Consider the following 26,091-nt stretch of genomic DNA (forward strand, 5'->3'; position numbering starts at 1 on the left):
CGAAAATAAAACGAGAATATAACGAATATGCGAATATTCGCGAATATATGACGAATATTCGTCCATATATTCGCGAATATTCGCGAATTCGAATATGGCCTATGCCGCTCAACACTATTCTAGAGGCTGGAAATACCCAAAAACCTAATTGTGCATGTAACTCTTAAAATGCACTGTATCTGAGATAAAATAGATTTAAGGCTTGGTTCACAACTGCAATGTGTTTTCTGTTGTTCTTATTCATCGTAGTCAAAAAAAATGGTGCTGGCAAGTTCATTAAACCCTGGACACAAATAGCACCTGACAAACCTCATTGACTACTGGGGTCTATTAATTTTCTAATATGGAGTCCAGCATTTTACTGGACAAAATAGGGCAATGGAGCCCTCAACACAAATGTGAACCCAGCCTAAGACTGTGAGCTCCCATGGGAACAATCAGTGTGCACCTCTGTAGGATATATGGGGCCCAGATAAATTAAAGGGGTTATCCAGAATAAAAAAGACATAGCAGATTTCTTTCAAAAACAGCAACACACCTGTGCTTAGGTTGTGTGTGGTATTGCGACTTGGATCCACTGAAGTGAATGAAGCTTTACGCCTTACATTTTCAGGATCTCTGCTTGCTGTCAGTGCACAGAAATACTGGTTGCTCATCCAGTATCTTGGATACCAACTTGGCCAAGTCCTACTTGCACAGAGGGACCAGTAGACTGATCCAAATGGGTTTTTAGTAAATGTATGTATTCAAAGATAGTAAGTGAAGATCTTTAAATCACTGAGGAACTAAAGCGCAATGCATTTTTGAAGCTGCATAACTTTTAATATAGCATGTTATACATTTAGATCAAATTGGAATTTTCATCAAATTGGAACAGCCAAAAAAAAATGAGGGTCATGTTCATGCATTTGATTGCCAACAATTTTTATGGAAACATTTTACCGCTCTACTGGGTTTACACTCAGCAGCACAGTAATATAAAATGTTATCCTACAATGAAGAGAAAGAAATTTCTTAAAATCACATCAGATTGCGGCCCTCCCCCTGTCGCTCAGGAGTATCCACCGTGGCCACCTCCTCCCTTAACATATCTGCAGCGGCAGAATTATCTTACCTTAGGGGCTTTGCAAGAATTTTATTCCAGTCAAACACAATTATTTCTATATCTGCTTCAAACTTGCTCCAAAATCCCATTTGCAACCACAGGTAACAAGTTCTGCATTTCATAAAATGTCTTCCCCCATAAGAGTCCTGAAGAAGAAAACAGAACAGACGGCAATTAGAGGATTAAATTGGGATGTTTGCTAAGCGTTCTGTTCCTTAATTGTTTAGAATTATTCTCTAGATTTGTTTAAAACCAGTAGATCAACTTCTTGCTGTACACAAGAGCCTTGTCCTATATATTATTCCGAAAGCTTTTATTTAAGACCCTCAATCAGTTGTAATCTGGCTGCAAGTTTCCCTGCAGTGCCCCCACAGGGAAAAAGAAGAATTGCATAGTGGTAAAATCATGCCAGTAGTGATTGTGAAGGCAGGAATTTGTCCAGACTTCAACTTTGCCATAATATCCCATTGGAAAAGGTAAGTTGGTGCTGCATTTTTGTCTGCGTTTTACAATTTGCATTACAGGGGTATTCCAGGAAAAAACTTTTTTTTTTAAATCAACTGGCTCCAGAAAGTTAAACAGATTTGTAAATCCATTCTATTAAAAAATCCTAATCCTTCCAATAATTATCAGCTGCTGAAGTTGAGTTGTTCTTTTCTGTCTGGCAACAGTGCTCTCTGCTGACATCTCTGCTTGTCTCGGGAACTACACAGTAGAGTAGAGTAGAAGAGGTTTGCTATGGGGATTTGCTTCTACTCTGGACAGTTTCCGAGACAGGTGTCCTCAGAGAGCACTTAGATAAACAACTCAACTTCAGCAGCTCATAAGTACTGAAAGCATTAATATTTTTTAATAGAAGTAATTTACAAATCTCTATAAATAAAAAAAAAAAGATAAATGTAGATCAAGCACTGCTCTAATAGACGCTATCCCAATATAGGCTTTGGTTACACCGGTGCATACTGCATGTGGCTGTATTCTTGGGTTCCAGACTTCTGAAAATAGCATCAGAAATAACTAGTAAAAAAGAATGAATGAAGTCGCACTTACCCGAATATATCTTCAGCATCAGGGAGTATTTTATTCTAACACTTGTAGCAGAAGAAAAAGGAAAATTACAATTCCATGGTGGGGAGCGAGAGCCGGCAAGCTCTCAGACACGGGGCACACTAATGATTGCCTATCATTGGTGTGCTCTATGTCTGAGAGCTTGCCGGCTCTCGCTCCTCACCATGGAATTGTAATTTTCCTTTTTCTACTACTACAAGTGTTGGAATAAAAGACTCCCGGATGCTGAAGATATATTCGGGTGAGTGCGACTTCATTCATTCTTTCTAATAGTAATTTACAAATCTGTTTAACTTTCTGGACCGAGTTGATCTATGAAAGAAAAAGTTTTTTCCTATATAAACCCTTTAAAGTCCATTTAATTTGGCAAAAACGTGGTCAACTACACTACTGTGTACGCCAAAAAAAAAGGATACCTTATGGTCTGTTCTCATGTAAGTCAATAGTAAAGAAGATTATGCATCCATTTCAAGTACTCATTAATGTATACATTAAACGGACAGAAATAACGCAGTGTGAATGCTCCCTAGCTTTATAGCTACCCCTCTACAAGCTCAAACGATTAATAAAACAAAACAACAAAGTGCAAGAAATTGCATTCAACCATACATCAGATGTCTTCATTACAGGCTTTATATTTAGAGTTTCTATAAAGGGGTACTCAACCCCTAGACATTTTATCCCCTATACAAAGGATAGGGGATAAGATGTCTGATCACGGGGGTCCCGTCCCTGCCGCACCCGCTGTTCGTTTAGAGCGTCGGGTGCAGCGCTGGAGGCTCGTGACGTCACGGCACCACCCCCTCAATGTAAGTCTATGGGAGGGGGCTGTGATGTCATGAGCCTCCGGCCTGCATCACCAGTAATCCAGCACGGAGCGAAGTTCGCTCCATGCACTAGATGTCTGGGGTGCTGCAGCCGAGATCCCCAGTGGCGGGACCCCCGCGATCAGAGATCTTATCCCCTATCCTTTGGATAGGGGATAAGATGTCTAGGGGCAGAGTACCTCTTTAACATTATGGTTTCTTTAACCTCTTAAAGACCCAGCCAATTTTCAGTGTAGGACCTGGCCATTTTTTTGCACATCTGACCACTGTCACTTTAAGCATTAATAAATCTGGGATGCTTTTACCTTTCATTCTGATTCTGAGATAGTTTTTTTGTGACATATTCTACTTTATGTTAGTGGTAAATTTTGTCAATACTTGCATCATTTCTTGGTGAAAAATTCCAAAATTTTATGAAAAAATTTAGCATTTTGCTTTTTTTTTTTTTTTAACTTTGAGGCTCTCTGCTTATAAGGAAAATGAATATTCCAAATAAATTATATATTGGTTCACATATACAATATGTCTACTTATGTTTTCATCTTCAAATGTTTTTACTTTTGGAAGACATCAGGTGGCTTCAAAGTACAGCAGCAATTTTGCGATTTTTCACAAAATTTTCAAAATCAAAATTTTTCAGGGACCAGTTCAGTTTTGAAGTGGATTTGAAGGGCCTTCATATTAGAAATACCCCATAAATGACCCCATTATAAAAATTGCACCCCTCAAAGTATTCAAAGTGGCACTCAAAAGGTTTGTTAACCCTTTAGGTGTTTCACAGGAATAGCAGCAAATTGAAGCAGAAAATTCAAAATCTTCATTTTTTACACTGGCATTGTTCTTGTAGACCCAATTTTTGCATTTTTACAAGGGGTAAAAGGAGAGAAATCTTCCTAAAATGTGTAACCCATTTTCTCTCGAGTAAGTGTTCAGCAGGTGCACTAGGGGGCTCAGAAGGGAAGGAGCGACAGTGGGATTTTGGAGAGTGAGTTTTTCTGAAATGGTTTTTGGGGGGCATGTCACATTTAAGAAGCCCCTATGGTGCCAGAACAGCAGGAAAAAAAAACACATGGCATATTATTTTGGAAACTACACCCCTCAAGGAACGTAACAAGGGGAATAGTAAGCCTTAGCACCCCACAGGTGTTTAATGACTTTTCGTTAAAGTTGGATGTGTAAATTAAAGTGCCATGTGTTTTTTTCACAAAAATGCTAGTTTTCTCCCAAATTTTACATTTTTACAAGGGGGTAATAAGAGAAAATGACCCACAAAATTTGTAACCCCATTTCTTCTGAGTATGGAAATACCCCATGTGTGGACATCAAGTGCTCTGCTGGTGCACTACAATGCTCAGAAGAGGAGGAGCACCATTGAGCTTTTGGAAATAATTTTTTTTCCCAAAAGTCGGGGGCCTTGTGCATTTACAAAGTCCCCTGTGCTGCCAGAACAGTGGACCCCCTCACATGTGACCCCATTTTGGAAACTACATCCCTCCCAGAATTTAATAAGGGGTGCAGTGAGTATTTACACCTTACTAGCGTTTGACAGATCTTTGTAACAGTGGGCTGTGCAAAACAAAAATTACATTTTCACAGACCACATTTCCAAAAATCTGTCAGACACCTCTGAGGTGTAAATGCTCACTGTACCCCTTATTACATTACATGAGGGGTGTAATTTCCATACGGGGTCACATGTGGGGGGAGTCCATTGTTCTGGCACTATGGGGGCTTTGTAAACACACGTGGCCTTCAATTCTGGACAAATTTTCTCTTCAAAAGCACAATGGCGCTCCTTCTCTTCTGAGCATTGTAGTGCACCAGGACAGCACTTTACATCCACATATGGGGTATGTTCTTACTCATAAGAAATGGGGTTACAAATGTTTTTTCATTTTTCCATCCAACTTTGAAGAATTTTCATTAAACACCTGTGGGGTGTTCAGGCTCACTATACCCCTTGTTAAGTTCCGTGAGGGGTGTAGTTTCCAAAATGGGGTCACATGTGGGTATTTCTTTTTTTGTGTCAGAACTGCTGTAAAATCAGCCACCCTGTGCAAATCACCAATTTAGGCCTCAAATGTACATAGTGCACTCTCACTACTGAGCCTTGTTGTGCGCCCGCAGAGCATTTTACGCCCACATATGGAGTATTTCCATACTCAGGAGAAATTTTGTTACAAATTTTGTTTTTGTTTTTTCCTTTTACCGCTTGTGAAAATAAAAAGTATGGGGCAACACCAGCATGTTAGTGTAAATTTTTTAATTTTTTTACACTAACAAGCTGGTGTAGCCCCCAACTTTTCCTTTTCATAAGGGGTAAAAGGAGAAAAAGCCCCTGAAATTTGTAGTGCAATTTTTCCCGAGTACAGAAATACCCCATATGTGGCCCTAAACTGTTTCCTTGAAATACGACAGGGCTTCGAAGTGAGAAAGCGCCATGCGCATTTGAGGACTACATTAGGGATTGCATAGGGGTGGACATAGGGGTATTCTACGCCAGTGATTCCCAAACAGGGTGCCTCCAGCTGTTGCTAAACTACCAGCATGCCTGGACAGTCAGTGGCTGTCCGGAAATGCTGGGAGTTGTTGTTTTGCAACAGCTGGAGGTTCCGTCTTGGAAACACTGCTGTACGTACACTGCTGTACGTTTTAAATTTTTATTGAGGGGGACAGTGTAAGGGGGTGTATATGTAGTGTTTTACCCTTTATTATGTGTTAGTGTAGCGTAGTGTTTTTAGGGTACATTTGCACTGGCGGAGGTTAACAGTGAGTTTCCCGCTAGGAGTTTGCGCTGCGGCGAAAAATTTGCCGCAGCTCAAACTTCAAGCAGGAAACTTACTGTAAACCCGCCAGTGTGAATTTACCCTGTTTCAAAACTACAACTCCCAGCATGTACTGACAGACCGTGCATGTTGGAAGTTGTAATTTTGCAACAGCTGGAGGCACACTGGTTGGAAAACCTTCAGTTAGGTTCTGTTACTTAACTCAGTATTTTCCAACCAGTGTGCCTCCAGCTGTTGCAAAACTACCACTCCCAGCATGTACTGATCGCCGAAGGGCATGCTGGGAGATGTAGTTATGCAACAGCTGGAGGTACGCGACTACAACTCTCAGCATGCCAAGACAGCTGCACAGTGATCTCCAAACTGTGGCCCTCCAGATGTTGCAAAACTACAAATCCCAGCATACACAGACAAAAAGATGCTGTGTGGACATGCTAGGAGTTGTAGTTTTGCAAGATCTAGAGGGACACAGTTTAGAGATCACTGCACAGTGATCTCCAAACTGAGACCCTCCAGCTTTTGCAAAACTACAAATCCCAGAATGCCCAAACAGCTGTCTGGGCATGCTGGGAGTTGTAGTTTTGCAACACCTGGAGGGCTACAGTTTAGAGACCACTGTATAGTTGTCTCCAAACTGTAGCCTTCCAGATGTTGCTAGGCAACTCCCTGGCTTCCATAGGATCCAGGGAGCCAGCCGCAAGACATCGCCACCTGCCGATCACGGCAGCTGATTGTTGCCTCCGCCACTGCTGATGGGTAAGTGGACTTCGGCGCCGGTCCTCTGTCAGTTTCCCCGTTCTGTCCAGCCTATTGTGGGTAGGCAGAACGGGGAAACCGAAAGTTAACCCCCGCCCCCAATCTGCTAATGGTCATCGCTTCTAGATGACCAATAGCAGGGATAGGAGGAGTGGCACCCCTGCCACCTCACTCCTATCCTTTCAGGGGGATCGTGGGTGTCTTGGACAACCCCCGACCCCCCTTATTTTCCAGGTCACTGGGTCCATATGACCCGGAATAGCCACAAATCGCTGGTTTGAATTCACCGGTGATTTGCGGCGATCGTCGACATGATGACCCCCCAGGGAATTTGCGCGGGGTGCCTGCTGATCGATATCAGCAGTCACCCTGGTCCGATCCCCTCCCCGCCCAGCCCGCAGCGGGGACCGAAATTCCCACGGGCGTACAGGTACGTCCTGGCTCCTTAAGTACCAGGGTGTCAGGATGTACCCGTACGCCCTGGGTCCTTAACAGGTTAAAGAATAGTGACTTTCTATCTGGCTCCTCAATGTCTTATGGCTCCTGTATTTCTCAGAGGCTGATAAGCTCACCCATGTGAACTCCAGCCAAGAGCAAGTACACAATTGCATTCCGCAGTCAGATGTGGTTAATAATAATTTGCATTTACTTTGACCTTGCGATCCGGAGGCTCTTTGCAATTAAATGGCTTCATAATAGCCATGATAAGTGGGTTTAAGGGCTTTGCTGTTGTGATCGCTGCTCAGGAAAAGGGGGAATGTAAATGAACTTAGTGAATGATCAGACCACACAGTTAATAATGGATAATACACAGCTATCCAAACCACTTGAATATGTTGACACACAAACCATTTGTTATTAAATGGCTGACAGTCACAGCAACCCATAGCACAGATACCGAGGCTTCTCTACTTGATTTGGAACTTTTTTGGCCGGCTTATAAAAACTTTTTTGGTCATGTGACTCAATCTATCATTTTTTGAAGTACATGATTTGTAAGATAAAAAATGCAGCAAAAATGCAACATTCATTACCACTGTTTTTAAGCAGAAAGAAAAAAAACTATGAAAATGTATGAAAGGAACACACCACAAACTCCCTTAAATGGACATAGTCACTTGGAAAAACTTTTGACATGTCCTAGCAACATCACCATCCAAAAAATACCACAGAGCAAAAGTGATTAGAAATTATTAAACATGTAGTACATATAAAAATGCTAGAAAATACACACGGCAATGCAGGAGGTATACATATAATAGAATACTGTACATAATTAAGCGGGGCACTACGTATAGATACAATCTCTGAAAGTAATGTGCAAATAGCTGAACATAGTACTGCAAAGGCAAATCTATTGCAACAACATATAAGAGAACAGAACCTCACTTAATCATAAGAAGAAATAAATTTGGCATATTGTGCACCCTATCTAGGGAATACCTCACCTGAGCCCCAAACGTACGTTTTCGCCCTTTTGCTTCGTCAGGGGGCGTATTCTTAATTATGTATTCTATTATATGTATACCTCCCTTCTTCTCTTTCTAAGATCTGCATTGCCGTGTGCATTTTCTTGCATTTTTATATGTATGTTTTTACTACATGTTTAATAAAGTTGTTATATGTAATTTCTAATCACTTTTGCTCTGTGGCATTTTTTGGGTGGTGATATTTGTAGTTGCCACAGCGTTAGTCACCTAGCGTGATTTAATTTTGGTAACCATGTCCTAGCAACATGTCAAAAAGGTTTGATCGGCTGGGGAGTGAGTGTTCATAGTTACACAGTCCATAGGGTTGAAACAAGACCAGAGTAAATCAAGGTCAATCCGTATCCCTATTGAGTCCCTACTGTGTTGATCCAGAAGAAGGAAAAAAAAACCCTAATGAGATTTATGCTAATTGTCCCATATTAGGGGAAAAATTCACAAATGGCCGTCAGAATAAATCCCTGGATCAATGTTCTGTCCCTTTAAATCTAGTATCCATAATCTGTTAAGACTTCTATCAATCAAGATAACATCCTGGAGACGTCTCCGATCAGTGGCCCTAATTTACTCCTGTAAACCCAACATGGTTTGTCGGGTTGTGTGCCAGATTCTGATGCATTGCGCCAGAAATTTTGTCTGCGCCAGAATTAAAAAAAGCCGATCAACTCTCTATTTTACTGAGGAAACCTGAAAAAGTGGTGTGGCCATCGGGAAAGGGGGCGGGGCTGCAAAAAAGGGGCGTGTCCCAGACATTTTCCAAAAATCCCAACATATTTACTAAGGATTTGTGCAGAGGATAACCCCATAGCTCAGAGCATGTGTAAAAAAAAATGCAAAACATAGGGAAACATTAGTAAATATGGTGGAAAATTATCTGTTGGGGAAAAAAACCCACAAAGAAAACTACACTCCACTCTTAGTAAATCAGGGCCAATGTGTTCTCTCCAAGCTCTGTGTCACAATATCTAGATAAACTTTCAGTGTAAGTCTATGGAGTGTGCCTCAATCATGTGACACACAGTGGGAGCACGGTCTTCTCTGGGCTTGCTCTTCTAATCAGTGGGGGTCTGAACACTTTATCCCCTACCGATCAAAACTTTTGACATGTCCCTAGGAGTGACAGGGGGTTAGGCGTGCTGTCTAGCCTAAGTTACATCAACCATTAGTTGGCTTACTTTAGGCAAAGGTTAGGCGCCAACATTTTGGCATTTTATTTTGGCACATGGCATGGTCTTTGAAACCGTGGCCCTTCCTGCACAGGCCACACCCCATTCATCCTGCAAATACCTTTTATGTGCTGTTTTTGGAGCATAATAAATATATTTGTAAATTAAGAAATTAGTTTGATGTGCACCAGGTAGCATGTAGAGGCAGAATTCCAGTGCATCATACATAGTAAATGTGGGCCTCTGTATTTAAAGGGGTATTCCAGTATCAGAAAATTAGATTTGAATAAAACTATCACCTCAAGGTATATAACTTACTAATATAGTGTTTTCATAAATTGTACCACCTTCAGAATGGCTTTAACTTGAAATGTCCCTTGATACTTGAAAAGTTGTGAATGTATATTAATGGCTTTAGCTAGGAAGGTGTGTATTTCCTCCATTGTCAGTGTGGTGTCAGTGTCTCAGTAGCTACCTGGCTCCTCCTTCTCTCTTGAGACAACACGTCATGCTCTGTTGTCTCAGGAGGCATGGCTGGTTCTTGTCTCCAGCTCCATAGCTCGTCTCCCTAAGGGATGTCACCCCCCCCCCCCCCTCTGACCAGTCCCTACAGCCTACATCACCACCTACCTGTCATATATACCCACATGGATATATATATATATATATATATATATATTGTCAGGCTTCCTAAAAGTTAGATCTATTGGTGCAGCCATATCTGTTTGCCCCTCCCCCTGAACCTTCACCGATTAACACCCCCCTCCAGTGCCAGATGTGCACTCTCATAGACATGAAAGGGGCGTGGTATGATGCCATGTCTTCATCTCTGGAGCACAGAATGCCGGGTGCTGCACGGAGATCGCGGGGGGGTCCCATCGGCAGGCCCCATCGGCAGGCCCCCCCACCATCAGACATCTTATCCCCTATCCCTTGGATAGGGGATAAGATGTCTAAGGCCAGAATCCTACTCTTTGTTCTACGACTTCTACAGCAGGAAAGTAAACAAAGGTGACAAGAAGTAAAAAAGTCGTGCAGTTGAACATAGCTAGAATTACATAGGTGATTACACCAGATTTTTTTATTTTCCACACTAGCCCAAAAATGTTTTAAAATTATTTAAGAACGGTTTCCAGGATGTGATTGCGTGCTGCACCTCACCCACAATATATGAATACTCTGGATTATTTTTACTGTTTGATGAACATGTCTACCATTCATCGTTATAACATCTGCTTTGTGTGAACATTTTAAGAATAAATTATTTGTGAAAAAAAAAGTTCAGGTCCATCCGATCCAGTATCCGCTGCCTCCATAATTATCTGTGTGCAGTCTTTGCAGGCCCGACCTATGCCATTAAAAAACAAAAAAACAAGTTAATGGCCATTTAGCTGGAAATCTCTAAAGGACCAATTACCAGAACTGGAGCGTTTAGTGTTAGTTAGACCACATTTTAATTGGACTCCGACTTTTACATTTTTTGTATTAGTGAAAACAATGATAATGACATTGAGCCCTGACATTAACTTAAGAAAATGTTTGTTTACTATTGTACCAGAAAAGTAATTGCTCGCCATGTTTATGTATGGGGTGAGTTCTTTAATGTTATTTGTATCAGGACATCTATATATCGGTTGATTTATTCAGGGATATAGGATAAGGTCTAATTAGGACCCACAGGGCTCTCATGTAATATAGTATACGGTATTATGACTTATGTCATATATGATTGGGCTGTCACTCATAGGGTGGACGTCTTCAGTTTTTCAGCTCTTGTCCTACAGGGATGTTTGTTGGCTGAGAAACATGGATGAAGGGGATTAATCACTACTACATGCTATTTTTCTGGTGTACAAAAATTGGAAGTGTTCCTGCAAGCCATGTTTTATACAAAAATGTTGCACCAAAGTGGGCAGGACAAAGCAGGAGAGGGCAGGGCCTTCTGCAACATGCCGGTTTTAACATAATTTACAGATATAAGTTTTCCTAGAAATCTACTTAAGCTCAGAGCTCAAAGTTTAGCGCACAGAGGATGAAAGAGATGTACTAAATTTATTAAGAGGCTTGTACATCAGGCATATCTTATTCCAGCATAATTTAGAGAGGACATAATCCATATCACATATATTTCTCTCACAAATAGAGAGTTGGTTTTCATCCTTTGCTCTGGAGGAGGCATGTCTGTTTCTTGCCCTCACTCAGCATGACTCATCTTCCTCTCTGAGTCTCTTCATGTAATCCCTGCAGGCTGCTCCTTAAACCCCTCCTCTCTGTTTTCTGACAGGAGTCTGATAGGACCGGAGTGAGCACAGAGGAGTACTAGTCCTGCCCTCACTTCCCCCACTTTGTACATGCCTGTGCTTCAGCTGAGATAAATATGATGCTGCAGCCTTACAGGATTATGTTCTGGATGCTATGGGGACCCCTAGTGGTGTTTTTTTTTTTGTGTGTGTTTTTTTTTTATAAGCCATGATTTCTATAAAAAGGAAACAAAATTTTATATTAGAAAGATTAAAGGGGTATTCCAGGATTTTTTCAAAGACCTCTTTGTCAGAACCTATAGGGTTAAAAGGTTCTGACAGGTTCTTTGTTATTTTTTGTTGCTGGGTTGCACCCGGCTGGCTGACTGGTCAGCTGACCTTGATTGGAGCACCTGTTCTGTCTCCATATGAGTGGGCAGTCTACTCCCAGTCAGTGCTTGCTATAGAGCTCAGTTTGTACTCTAGCTAGCTGTCTTTTGTATTTGTTATATCTGGCTTTTTTAACCTTTGGTTCCTTTCTCTGACTATTCTCTCTGGTATTAGTGATTTTGTACTGTGACATCTCCTGGCTTCAGACGCGGTTAGTTGACATTGGACTTATTGTGTGAGTGTTTAGTCTTTCTTTGTTAGTCTGTCTGTTATCCTACTGTCCCTGGACCTAAGTCTGTGTCATTGTAGTTTATTATTTTGACAAATACGCCCCTCACGTTTATAGGAAGGGACTGTCTTCGTGGTTGTGGACTTGTTATTTAGAACAGGTTCGCAAGAAGGCAGGGACAGGGGGAATGGGCGAAAATAATGTGCACTCCTTCCCTTTCTATTCCTGACATTATAGCAAGCCCATATACCTGCAATTGCTCTGTTCCTGCATTATGGAAGCAATGTCTGCTTTGGTGGATCAAATGCAGGGCAAGATCAGGAGCACTTAGTTCAGTGCTTACTAGCCAGAATTCAGGAGCTGGAGTCTGGCCGAACTCAGGTGTCATCTGTTTCTGCTTCCGCTCCTATGGAGCCACAAGTTAGTTTCCCTGACTGATTTTCTGGTAACCACAAAATGTTTAAAACCTTTTGTGAGAGCTTCAAATTGTACTTCTGATTAAGGCCTTACACATCTGGTACTGACGCCTAAAGAGTGGGTATCATTACGTCTCTTTTGCAAGGGGGTCCCCAGGAATGGGTATTTTCCCTTGGTCCTGATGCTCCAGAGTTGTCCTCAGTGGTAGCCTTATTTGCAGGATTGGGTCTTTTGAACGCTGAACCGGACCGCGCTGCATACGCTGAGAGTCAATTGCGCACATTAAAGCAAGGTCACAGACCAGTAGAGGAATACTGTGCAGATTTTAGAAAGTGGCGTGTGGCTGCTCCAGCCTTGATTTGTCAGTTCAGACTAGGGTTATCTGACACCTTAAAGGACGTGCTTGTTACATATCCCTCTCCTGACACCCTTGACCAAGCCTGACTCTAGCTGTACCTTTGGAGAGACATTTGTGAGAAACGGGGGTGTTCTTCATCCTCTGTTTCTCCTGTCCTGCTTGATTCCTCTCCTGTTTCCAAATCTATCCCTGAGGATGAACCTATGCAGATAGGGTCCATTCATACCCCAGAAGAATGCAAGAGGTTTCGTCAACTCTATGGCCTGTGTTTCTACTGTGGAGAGGACACTTATTTCATCGCCTCCTGTGTCAAGTATCAGCGTCCAAGTAGCAATCGTGGTGGCCACTTGGGTGCACAGGTATGTCATGCCTCCCAGAGAGCTAAGCTTGGCAGAGTTCTTTTGGGCGGCATTGTTCCTACTAATGTACAATCTGATTTTACTTCTAAGAGTATTATGAAGCCTGTTTTGCATCAGCCTCTGGTTAAATCGGCATCTTGTGACATCATTGGCAATAAGAGTCTGAAGAGCGCTCCAGTTGATTTGCAGTCAGGGGGTAGTAATGAGGACCTGGAGGATGACAGTGAGGACACCAATGAGTGGTATGATTTGGAGGATGAGGTTACTGATGAGGACATTGATGGTCCATCTGTATCCAAGTCAAGACCTCTTTACTCTCAGGTTGTGAAGGGTCCGGTGGCCCCTCCTAAAAGGGGGGGGGGTACTGTCAGAACCTATAGGTTTAAAAGGTTCTGCCAGGTTCTTTGTTGTTTTATGTTGCTGGGTTACGCCCGGCTGTCTGACTGGTCAACTGACCTTGATTGGAGCATCTGTTCTGGCTCCATATAATCTGGAAGTCTACTCCCAGTCAGTGCTTGCTATTGAGCTTAGTTTGTACTCTAGCTAGCTGTCGTCTGTATTTGTTATATCTGGCATTTTGAACCTTCGGCTCCTCTCTCTGACTATTCTCTCTGGTATTAGTGATTTTGTACTGTGACATCTCCTGGCTTCAGACGCGGTTAGTTGACATTGGACTTATTGTGTGAGTGTTTAGTCTTTCTTTGTTAGTCTGTCTGTTATCCTACTGTCCCCGGACATAAGTCTGTGTCATTGTAGTTTATTATTTTGACAAATACGCCCCTCACGTTTATAGGAAGGGACTGTCTTCGTGGTTGTGGACCTGTTATTTAGGACAGGTACGCAAGTAGGCAGGAACAGGGGGAATGGGTGAGAATAGTGTGCACTCCTTCCCTGTCCATTCCTGACACTCCTCCTGTCTGTCTCCAGTTTGGGTGTGGTTCTGCAGCTCAGTTTCATTGAAGTGAATGGAGTCAAGTTGTAATACCACACCCAAGTGGAGACAAGGAAGGCGCTGTCTTTGAAAGAAAAAAGGCCTGTTTTTTTTATTCCTGAATACCCCTTTAGGGTAGGGTCACACATAACGGATCTTCAGCGTATTTTACACTGCAGATCCGCCAGTGACCTGACCCATTGTGTGCCTCCAGCTGTTGCAAGATGATGCAAAAATAACTTGGAAGCGATGATCAATTTTTTTAGACTTCTTCATTAAAATGTATGCCTTTTCCTAGAGCTGTATAAAAATGGTACACACACACATGTCCCCTATACTATTATCTTGTCGGTATGATGTGGTTTGTATACAGAACTTTTATCCTGACACTAAATGTTGGTATGATGTGGGCTGTATACAGTGGTATTATCTTAGCACTACATGTTGGTATCATGTGGGCTGTGTAAAGCAGTATTATCTTGGCACTATATATTTGTATGATGGGGGCTGTTTACATCACTATTATCTCGACACTACAAGTTGGTATGATGTAGACTGTATACTGCAGTATTATCTTGGCATTCAATGTTGGTATGATGTAGGTTTTATACAGCTGTATTATCTTAGCACTACATGTTGGTTTTAAGTGGGCTGTATACAGCACTATTATCTGGTCACTACATGTTGGTATGATGTGGGCTCTGTGCTATTATCTTGACACTAGCTTTTGGTATAATGTGGCTGTATACAACACTATTATCTTGGCACTTTATTTTTCTTCTGGTGTGGCTGTATACAGCACTATTATCTTGTCACCACATGTTGGTATGATGCAGGATGTACACAGCACTATTATCTTGGCACTACATGTTGGTGTAATGTGGCTGTATACTGTACTATTATCTTGGCAGTATATGTTGGTATGATGTGGGCTGTATACAGTACTATTATCTTGGCACTATACGTTGGTATGATGTGGGATGTACACAGAACTATTATCTTGGAACTATGCATTACTATGATGTAGGCCATATACAGCACTATTGTTCTGGCACAATATGTTGGTATGATGTGGGCTGAACAAATGTCTGAAATGGTGGGCTCTACAGCTCTGAACTAAACAATGAAGATTGCAATAGAGTTTTTTGTAAAGAGTGATATGGCTAGACTTCCCAGCTGCCCAATTCCTTGGTATGGTATTTTGTGTAGTAGTTCCTCTACATCGTACTTGCTGTCAGTAGATAGGAGCACTTCTTAGGCTAAGTTTCCACTTGGTTTTTTTTCTGGCAGTTTTTGGATATCTGCCACTGCAGTTTTTGAGCCAAAGCCAGAAATGTATTCAAAAGGAATAGGACATATAAAGGAAGGACTTACACTTCTCCTCCCTTATGGATCCACTTCTGACTTTGGCTCAAAAACTGCAGTGGCAGATATCCAAAAACTGCCAGAAAAAACAAACAAGTGGAAACTTAACCTTACCTTCAGAAAACACAGTGATGTGTAATGTGCTGCGGTATCTTCATCTCTGTTGTTTTCCATTTATTCTACTATATAAAATACAGGACACGTCACACATGTTGCTTACTCAGTGACGTCCATGCAGCAAATGAAATCACATGTATTACTAAATTAAATTGTAACCTTCTTACAGTCCTGTCAGTATCATAGAAATGAAAAGGTCATACATGTCACATCTGAGCTCACAGATCGATAAACTAGTCCTAGTTAACAGCGAGTAACTCAGGAAGTGCTAAAATGGTGTTGTATGGTCTCCCTGAAGGCAGGAATTGCATTAAGGAGTGATTAAAGCCATGATAGATATATTAGCATCCTTCCTAGACCACAGAGCAGTGACTGCCCCCACCACTTGGCACTGTTAGTGCTGGTCACTTGGGGACTGTTCTTCTTACTCCCAGGATGCCATTTCACCTTAAGCGTTAGTACATGAATGGAAGGGGGTCTGCAAGGCCTGGCCACAGTCACACCAGCTTGGTCATTGTTATATTTTGTACTATATATAGATGATAGATAGACAGATAGATAGATAGATAGATAGATAGATAGATAAGAATATAAACCAAGCAGCACAACCTTGACTGATGCAAGCGGGTGCAGGCAGTAAAAAGGTCCCGGGTCAGGGGTCCCACAGATAGCCACTCCACAAACGAGAGACCGCAGCACTCCAATGGATAGGTGAATAAGGTTTATTGACCCAACATCAAGAACATGTTCTTGATGTTGGGTCAATAAACCTTATTCACCTATCCATTGGAGTGATGCGGTCTCTCGTTTGTGAAGTAGATAGATAGATATGAGATAGCTGGAGGGAGGAACACTGGTTGGGAAACACTGGTCTAATGCTAAAGTAACACACTGAAACACTGAGATAGATAAGATAGATAGCCAGATTGATAGATCCCGTTAGTGTTGCTCACGTATATTCGCAATGCGAATATTCGTAGCGAATATATCATATTCGCGAATTCGCGAATATTTTGAATATCGCAAATAATATTTGCGATTACGAATATTCGTTTTTTTCCCAAACTTGTTTAAACACAGATCACATTATAGTGATCTCCATCGACGGATAATTGCATTGCTGGTATGATTAGAGACCATGGGGGGAGAATCTAAGGCGATTAGTTTGTGCATGCGAATATTCGTATTGCAAATATTCGTATTGCGAGTATTCGCGAATATTTTCCACGCCCTTCTTATGCCTCTGAGCCAATGAGAGTTCTGCAACCACAGTTGTCAGAGGTTAGCAACCTCCCTAGCAACCAATAGAAACTTGCTGGCCCGACCAGTATATAAGATCACTCCCAGCAGTATTTGCTTGCAGATTCACATGGTGGTTTTGAGAGTGGAGCGGCTTCTGTCATTTTTCCAGCATCCTTTAAGCTTTGTGCTTCATAGTACGACCTTAGACCCAACTGCTTTTTTCAAAGCACATTTGGGAAACACTGCGTGATCTTATATCATGACTAGATTAAAAATTATGATTCATAACTTTTAATCTAGTCTAAAATGCAGTTAAATATAATTAACTAACAGTGGTGAAAATACTTACACAAATCAGAAATCTCCCCTCACTTTCGCTGAAATGACTTCCCACCATCTTCGCTTCGCTTAGCTTATTCGCGATCTCACTGGCAAGCATCCAGGAAACGATCTCTGTTATCGCATGATGTAATAGCGCGCGAGCGACGTAATTTTCGCAATCAGTTATTTTTGCAATTATTTTCGCAATTGCCGAAAATTCGCAATGTTTAAAAATCAACTCGAATATAATGAATATTCGAAATTCCCGAATATATGATGAATATTCATCCATATATTCGCGAAATATCGCGAATTTGAATATGGCCTATGCCTCTCAACACTAGATCCCGTAGACTGCTTGCAACAACGCATCAACCCAGTAATTTGGTCGTGCTGCTCCACCTGTCTTCTTTTTTTTTTTTTTTTTTTGTACCTAGATAGATAGATAGATATGAGGTAGGTAGATAAGGTGGTATATAGGTAGGTAGATAGATGTATAGATAGAAAGATGATAGAGAGAGAAATATGAGATAGATAGATAGATAGATAGGAGATATATTTGATAATATATGATAGATAGATAGATAGATAGATAGATAGGAGATATATTTGATAATATATGATAGATAGATAGATAGATAGGAGATATATTTGATAATATATGATAGATAGATAGATAGATAGATAGATAGATAGGAGATATATTTTATAATAGATTATAGGTAGCTAGACCTGAGAGAGAGATACAAGATAAATAGATTAGATAGTAGATAGATAATAGGTATGAGATAAATAGATGGATAGATCATTGCTGTCCTGACCACTATAAATACTGCTCTCTATTGAAACCAACATGTATCTTTATAGCTTCATATCATGTTTATACTACAGCACATCTTTATACAGACAACAATTTCAGCTGCCCCTAAAGCTATTCCAGGGCACAAGGTGTTAATGCAGGGACTAGAACCACTGTCCCCAGCCTGGCTCCCTGGTGTCACCACTGGTTACATGTAATTATTGCCTCATGGATAAGCTAAAAACAGAGATTACCAGGAGGCTTGCATCAGCCAGAAGGCCGCAGCATTTCTCCTTTTGGAACAGAACATCTAAAAATAGTAAAGGAATTCTAAGCAAAACTGCAAAATATAGTTTCCATTCTGCAAATCTTTATTTGAATTTATGGCCATTGTTTGCTATTTTGTAGACAGACAATAAATTTGCAGTCTGCAAGCGCTCCACAGCCAGCCTGGTGCTTGGTAAATGTATCAAGTGTGCCACCTAGTGGAAAATTCTGAAGTGACACCTGGAGTTTGGCTTTTTCACAAAATGTAGCAAATGATGTGGCCTCCAGGATCATCATATAAATGTATCCTTAGGAGTTCTATTTGTACACAGATGTAGCAGAGCTGGCTTTGTTGTGTATCTTTAGAGCTGGGCTTGTTATTTGACACATCTTGCTGCAATGTGTTTTTTTTTTTAAATCAAACTGTTGGCATGTTGTGTTACATTAACAGTTTAATTACGATTATACAACATAAACATGGATGGAAGTATAGAAGTATATAAAAAAATTATAAAAACAGAAAACTCTTAAATTATTATCATTATTTTTTTTTTATTCGCTTTTATGGAAATTAATGGGGTACTCCACTGGAAAACATTTTCTTTAAAATCAACTGGTGCCAGAAAGTCAAACAGATTTGTAAATTACTTCTATAAAAAAAAAATCCCAATCCTTCCAGTACTTCCCAGCTGCTGTATAATACACAGGAAGTTCTTTTCTTTTTGAATTTCCTTTCTGCCGGACCACAGTGCTCTCTGCTGACACCTCTGTCCATGTCAGAAACTGTCCAGGGCAGGAGCAAATCCCCATAGCAAACCCCTTTTGCTCTGGGCAGTTCCTGATGTGGACAAAGGTGTCAGCAGAGAGCACTGTAGTCAGGGAGAAAGGAAATTCAAAAAGAAAAGAACTTCCTGTGTATTATACAGCAGCTGATACATACTGGAAGGATTGGGATTTATTAATAGAAGTAATTTGCAAATCTGTTTAACTTTCTGGCACCGGTTGATTTAAAAGAAAATGTTTTCCAGTGGAGTACCCCTTTAAATCTATCTAACCTATTATCTATTTTCTCTATATTTTTATATTGGCAAATACAATCTTTTGTTCCCCATTGTTTGCCATTTCCACATAGTGAGTCGTTTCTTGCAGTGTTCTTCACTGAATAATTGCTAAGGGTCCATATAATGGTATATTTCAGGGAATTAAGATGTCAATAGAAAATTATAGTACAGTGATCTCCAAACTGTGCACCTTCAGATGTGGCAAAAATACAACTCCCAGCATGCCCAGACAGCCGTTGGCTGTCTGGGCATGCTGGGATTTGCAGTTTGGCAACCACTAGGAAGGCAGCAGTAAAGATCGCTTTACTGCCACCTTTTTTGATGCTCCGCGCCATCGCCTCCCTACCTCCGCCGCTGATCTCCACTGATGCCACCTCTGATCGGCGGTCCACACCGCATGAAAGTCCCCAGGTACCGGTCTCTATCTTCTCCCCCCGTTCTGCCCAACATCCAGGGGCGGGCAGAGTTGGGGGTTTCCATGGTAACCCCCCGTCTTCAACTGCCATTGGTCAGTAGTCATTGCGGACTAATGGCAGTGGATAGGAGGAGGTGGCACCACTGCAACCTCACTCCTATCCCTTAGGATGATCGGGGCTGTCACTGACAGCTCCGATCATCCCTATTTTCCAGGCGATTGGGTCACCAGAGACCCGACCAGCCCGGAATACCGACAAATCGCAGATCTGAATTGATCTGCAATTTGCCGTGATCGCCGACATGGGGGGGGGGGGGCGATATGCCGGGAGGCCTGCTGAACGATATCAGCAGGCATCCCGATCCGGTCCCCGCCCAGCGAGCGGCGGGGACTGGAATTCCCACAGGCATATCCATTCGTCCTTAAGGACTCAGGATGCAGGGCGTATGCATATGCCCTGCATCCTGTAGAGGTTAAATGGAGTGGTAGTCATGAATGTTATTATTGTTATTATTATTATTATTATTATTATTATTATTATTAATAATAACATTATTATTAGAAATGAGCAAAGTTACAGTGATTCGATTTGTCACGAACCTCGCGGCTCGGCAGTTGCTGACTTTAGCCTTCATAAATTAGTTCAGCTTTCAGGTGAATATATATTTATATAGCAACCTTGATTCCAGGACACTTTACATATGCTAAGATAAATCTGATATGATAAAAGTACATAACACTAATTTAGGAACAATGAACGTTACACAGATTAACTTGCTGATTGACATAGAGGGTGAGAGGTCGCTGCTCACAAGACCTTACAATCTATAAGCGCAAGGGCTTACAGGCACCGCTGTGTCATTCCTTCATAGGACCACTGATCTCTGTTCATGCGGTTGGCAGTGGGTCCCAGAGCTTGAATCTTTTCATCTCGGGATAATCCTTTAAGTTACCATAGACATCAGATTACTGGTGGTCAATAGATCATTTGTGGAGGGTCTTGGTTCCACAGTTGCTTTAGATGAACAAACATAATATAGGCGCAGATAAGTGGCTGACAAATAGTGTTGAGCGCGTATATTCGAAATGCAAATTTTGACCGCGAATATTGACACTTCGCAAGTATTTAGAATATAGTGATATATATTCGTAATGGCAAATAATCATTTCTTATGCAAATTTATGTGAACATTTAAGCGAATATCGGCATTTCCAGACTGGACACTGATCCCTCCCTTCTTTTAGGTGAAAGATATAATTGCACATGTGCACCATGGGAATTTCATTCCGAATTTTAACATGAGGAAAAAAAAGAGAATGAACATAGCGAAAATGTGAATTTCGCGAATTTAGGACGAATATTCGTCCATATATTCACAAAATATCGCAAATTTGAATATGGCTCCTGCCGCTCATCACTACTGACAAATACCTCTGATGCTTATGACTGTGGCAAAACTTGCCATGTTTCTTTTAAAGGACATCTGCAGTGTAAATAAGTGGATAAGTGTTTGACCACAGGGATCCGAACGCTGGGACCCCCGGTGGCTCTTCTGTGCAGCAGGCGTGCCAGCCGCAGCATGAGGCCACGGTCGATAAACCTCCTTCATGTAGTTCTATGGGAGAGGCGGGATGCAGCGTTTGTGCCTCCCTGCCTCTCCCATAGAGCTGTATAGGGAGGGGGTATGCCATTGACCTCAGTGAAGTCGACATTACGAGCATTAGCCGGCGCACAGTGCAGCAATGCTGGGGCCCCATTCCTGCGGATAGGGATAAGTGCATTTTCACTGCAGATGTCCTTTAATGACAACCCTGAAGCAAGGATCTACAGGCCCCATACACATTAGCTCATCCAGTGATCTCGCCTGCCAAGGCCAATGAGCAGCTACAATGATGACACTTTACAGATCATATTGGGTTAATAATTGCCATTTATCTAACAACATACTGTGAGTTGTAGTTTTGCAGCAGCTGGAGAGTCACAGGTTTTAGACCACTCATATAACAAAAGGCTTCTTAAAGTCTGCCAGTCCCATCTGCAAGTCACTCATTTGCGATGCAGCTGAATACGATATTGGTTTGGCGACTGTCAAATCTTATATAGTTTTAAAATATTTGCACTTCAGAACTGAATCTCAGTATACACAGGGGAGCTCATATCTTTGTTCTAGGAATACACTGAGTAGAGTAAACTTTGCATTTCCTTCGGCAAACCAAGATTTCTGCAGGATCCTTTTCATTATTCCCCATTTACTCAGGGTGACCTTAAGACTTTGCCATGCAAAAAAAAAAATGTCATCTATATCTTTCCACTTCAAATGCACAAACAGACATTTCCCGCTAGGAAAATACTTGCCATGGCCAGATGGATGTTTTCAGGTTGATGAAATACAAACACTTCAAGCTTTATTGGAACTTATGAGGACTCAGGGGTGGCTCAGGAGGACGTGTGTATATATATATATATATATATATATATATATATATATGTATATATGTATTGACGTGAATCTGAATCTGTTTTACATGTGGAGCCACTGAACCCTAAGTGGTTTTTGGGGTTATATTGTGATCTCAGTAAAACCGCATAATACAACTTCCAAAATTAACCAAAAACAAATGTGAACATTAGTCCTTTTAGGGTTAATAAAGTAACAATTGAGAAATATAAAAAAAAAGACTGTTATGCCACTTGTGAACACTAGGTGGTACTGCAGCATCTTTCCATCCAAATTCTGTTGTAATGTATTGACCAATATGCTTTGCAGACTATATTTGGACAGCATCTATGTGAAACATATTTCTGCAAAACCTCTTAAAATATAGATTCCTATATTCCAATATGGAATTGTTCAAATTGAGTGAGCTAGGGACGGTCCTTCACACTGCAAAGGCAGTACAACAGTGACCCTACAGGTTTGGGGGTTCAAGCAAGCAGGCATTCATTGTGCTGCCGTATAGAGGCCCCAACAAGCTTGCCAAAATTCTATGGGCTAAATTTATAAATGTCTGATCCTCAGAAAAGGTCATTAATATAAAAAAAAAGTAGGGATCCAACATGCGACAAAAAAACAGAGCCAAAACACACAGTGCTGCACAGCTCAGCTTTCATTGACTTCAATAAGCTGCAGTTAGGTTCCCTTTACATAGATCGTTGTCCGGTGGTTTTTCCCTCCAGGGTGCATCGGAGGGAAACTCATGGCAGGATTAATCTCATTCATTTGAATGGGACAGTTCACAATCATCCGGCATCTTAGTTTGGACGCCGGGCGACAACAAGCAATGGACGCTGCCTGGATGCTACACAACTGATGCCAACTGAAGCACTTCTGGCATCAGTTGTGGTGAGTTTCACTTGAGCCAGACGCCGGATATATGTAACTTTTGCCTAAGCCAGCACGACCACTACACAGTGAAGGAGCTGTCTGCATCTAGCTCTGTTCTTTGGGCATGCTGATGCAGTCACTGAAAAGTTGATCAGCAGGGGGTGCTGTGTGCCGGACCCCGACCAATGATATTGATTATCACATACAACAGGATGTCATAAAACAGATTCAAGTCTACTTATAGGTTAACAAAAAAGCAGCAGGGTAGATATCAAAATATCTCCTATATGTATACATTCTATAAGCCTGAAAGTAAGAATCTAGATAAGTCTGCCGTGCCAGTTAAATGAATTAATCAGTGTGTCCTAACCAGAGTGTCTCCAACTGTTGCAAAACTACCACTTTTTCTTTGTTATACAGTATAATGCAGCATAAGCATTACACATTTTTACCATATTTTGCACAATTGTGACACAGTCTCCATTTCTGCAATGATTTGGGGAAAATCACAGCAAAAACTGAAAAAAAAAGAAACTTAATGTGTGAACACAGCCTCGGGGGGGGGGGGGGATGGGGGAGGTGCGGGGTTGGAGGTGCGGGGTTGGGAGCACGTATAACTACTATATATCCTGATTCCATAGAGATAGCAGATAGAGCTGGGAGCGGAGTCGAAGGGATTAAAGGGGTATTCCGGCTTTATACATCTTATCCCCTATCCAAAGGTTAGTGCAGGTGACACTGCCGCTGGGGACTCCCGCTATCTCGGTGCAGCCCCCGGCATTCTGTGGCGGGCACTGCCTATGAGACGGGGACCCCTCGGATCATACATCTTATCCCCTATCCTTTGGATAGGGGATAAGATGTATAAAGCCGGATATGGGATAAGATAGGATATATAAAGCCGGAATACCCATTTAATGGGGTTATCCACCATAAAGTGATTTTATTAAGTACCTAGCAGACAGTAATGGACATGTTTAGGAAGGATTTGTGCTTGTCTTGGGGCTAAATGGCTATGTTGTGAGATTACCATAACACTGTGGCTAGCTTTTTGTGAACTTTTGTTTCCTGTTTGACTTTTATTTTTTTTACTACAAATCCCACAATTCCATTTTCCTCCCTCCCACACATCAGCCACCCCACTCATTGAAACTAAAGACCTGTGGTTTTCAATCAGGGTGTCTACAGCTGTTGCATTAGTTGCAGATTGATCCCTCCACCCATTGAAGCAGACAGGCTCCCTGTCATCAGTTGACTAGTGAGTCCGGTCTCGGCTGCATTGTAACCTGGGAAAAATCTGAGACAACAGTCATTTTGTATGCTGGTAAAAATAAATATTGGGGAGAATTGGGGAGAATTGTGAGAAAACAATCACACACAGATACAGACACTATATTATGAACTACACTAACTTTAAAGCCCCTGTAGCATAGTCAATAAAAAAAATCATGGAATACCCTTTTAAGGAGTTGCTGGGAGGGATTTGATGGGTGATAGCATCATCCTATAGTCCACAGGAAGTCAGAGTCTGACATCATGTTGTAAACATTAGATACTGAAAGATATGGAGAGTCAGAGGTGTGATCACATGACCAAATTAGAGTTATAAAACACATGGATGCAGCTGTGCTGGAATACAACAAAAGGCGCTGTAGTAGTCATGATGGTGAGTGTGCATGATATAGGGGGAAAAAACTGAGAGCTTCTTTAAAGCAAATCTGTCACCAGTGTCACCGGCACTAATCTGTCGGTACCGTCAGGTAGTGCAGTGACACTGATGACAACGGTACTTATTATGTCCCATTCCATGCCAGGGATCTCCGGTAATCTCCTCTGTTAACTTCAGCTCTGGCCCTGCTTGGGGCACGGGTGGAGTTTAGTGATGTCGCCGCTGCTGTTCTCTAGCAGCAGGACCCAGCAGAGGTGGGGTCACTAAGCTCCACCCATGCCCCAAACCGGGTCAGAGCTGAACTTAACGGAGGAGATTATTGGAGATTCCCTGCAAGGAACAGGACAAGGTAAGTACCGTTGTCATCAGTGTCACCTGCACTACCTGTCGGTACCGACAGGTTATTTAAGGTTGACACTGGCAAAAGATTTCCTTTAAAGGAATTATCTTACCACTACAACTCTTGTCCATAAAGCTTGTTAAGGCATAGGAGTAATAAATATTCCTGCTTGCAGTGCTATTTTTCCAGTCAAATATGAGGAAATCTATTAAAAAGGCATCAAACTGAGTCACCGATGCAGATCTGTAGCTGGCTGCCGATCACCGGGGATTGCTGGGGGTAGAGTAGTCAGTTCGATACAATAAAACAACCAGTAGAACAGTGACCCCTAGTGGGCATCTTCTTATAAACAGAATATAATACTGGCCTGCCATGGCCGTAATCTCTGAACCACTTCTGTTCATCGCCGCTCTGATCATGTGAACCAGATCATTAAGAATTCACCCTAACAGCAGGGACCTCTTATAGTTATGCAGTGTGTATCCTCGCCTACCCTAAATAAGTCTCCACAAGCAAAGGCTCATTGGCAAATTCAAAGATGGATAACCCCAGAAGCTGTGACATTTTCTGTGTGTGCTGTCTGAGACATATTGTGCATAGTCTGGCACCTGACAAAGTCTCTTGCTATGCCCGCTACTGATGGGGCATCTCTCTGCATCCAGAAATCCTTCTGCCTGCATTATAAATGTCCAATACATATGCAGATGGAGAAGTCATCCTCTTATGTTGTATTTGTATAGAATTTAGACAATATTCCCTGTAAGGACATGTTTGGTCAGTTAAAGCAGTCCCCTAGCAGTCTCTTTTTCTAATACCTAAAGCCAATGTATAGCCCAGAGCAGCCCTTGCTCTATAGCAGTGGTCTTTAACCTGCGGACCTCCAGATGTTGCAAAACTACAACTCCCAGCATGCCCGGACAGCCGTTGGCTGTCCGGGCATGCTGGGAGTTGTAGTTTTGCAACATCTGGAGGTGCGCAGGTTGGAGACCACTGCTCTATAGGGTCAGGGATGTCTACTGAAAACAAAGGATCCCAATGGGTGCTCTGTAA

At 41.8% G+C, this 26,091-nt stretch overlaps 1 protein-coding gene across 2 annotated transcripts in view; it reads right to left on the reverse strand.

The window, feature by feature from the left end:
• TAFA4 (TAFA chemokine like family member 4) overlaps window positions 1-26,091 on the reverse strand; it is a 300,070-nt gene that overhangs the window by 197,397 nt on the left and 76,582 nt on the right. For both annotated transcript variants that reach the window (XM_056524573.1, XM_056524574.1), the window contains exon 2: window positions 1,115-1,251. In XM_056524573.1, the coding sequence (XP_056380548.1) occupies window positions 1,115-1,227 (113 nt within the window). In that variant the 5' untranslated portion in view covers window positions 1,228-1,251. The remainder of the gene's footprint in view (window positions 1-1,114; window positions 1,252-26,091) is intronic.

The sequence above is a fragment of the Hyla sarda genome, chromosome 6 (assembly GCF_029499605.1).
Source record: "Hyla sarda isolate aHylSar1 chromosome 6, aHylSar1.hap1, whole genome shotgun sequence".
Lineage (NCBI taxonomy): Eukaryota > Metazoa > Chordata > Amphibia > Anura > Hylidae > Hyla > Hyla sarda.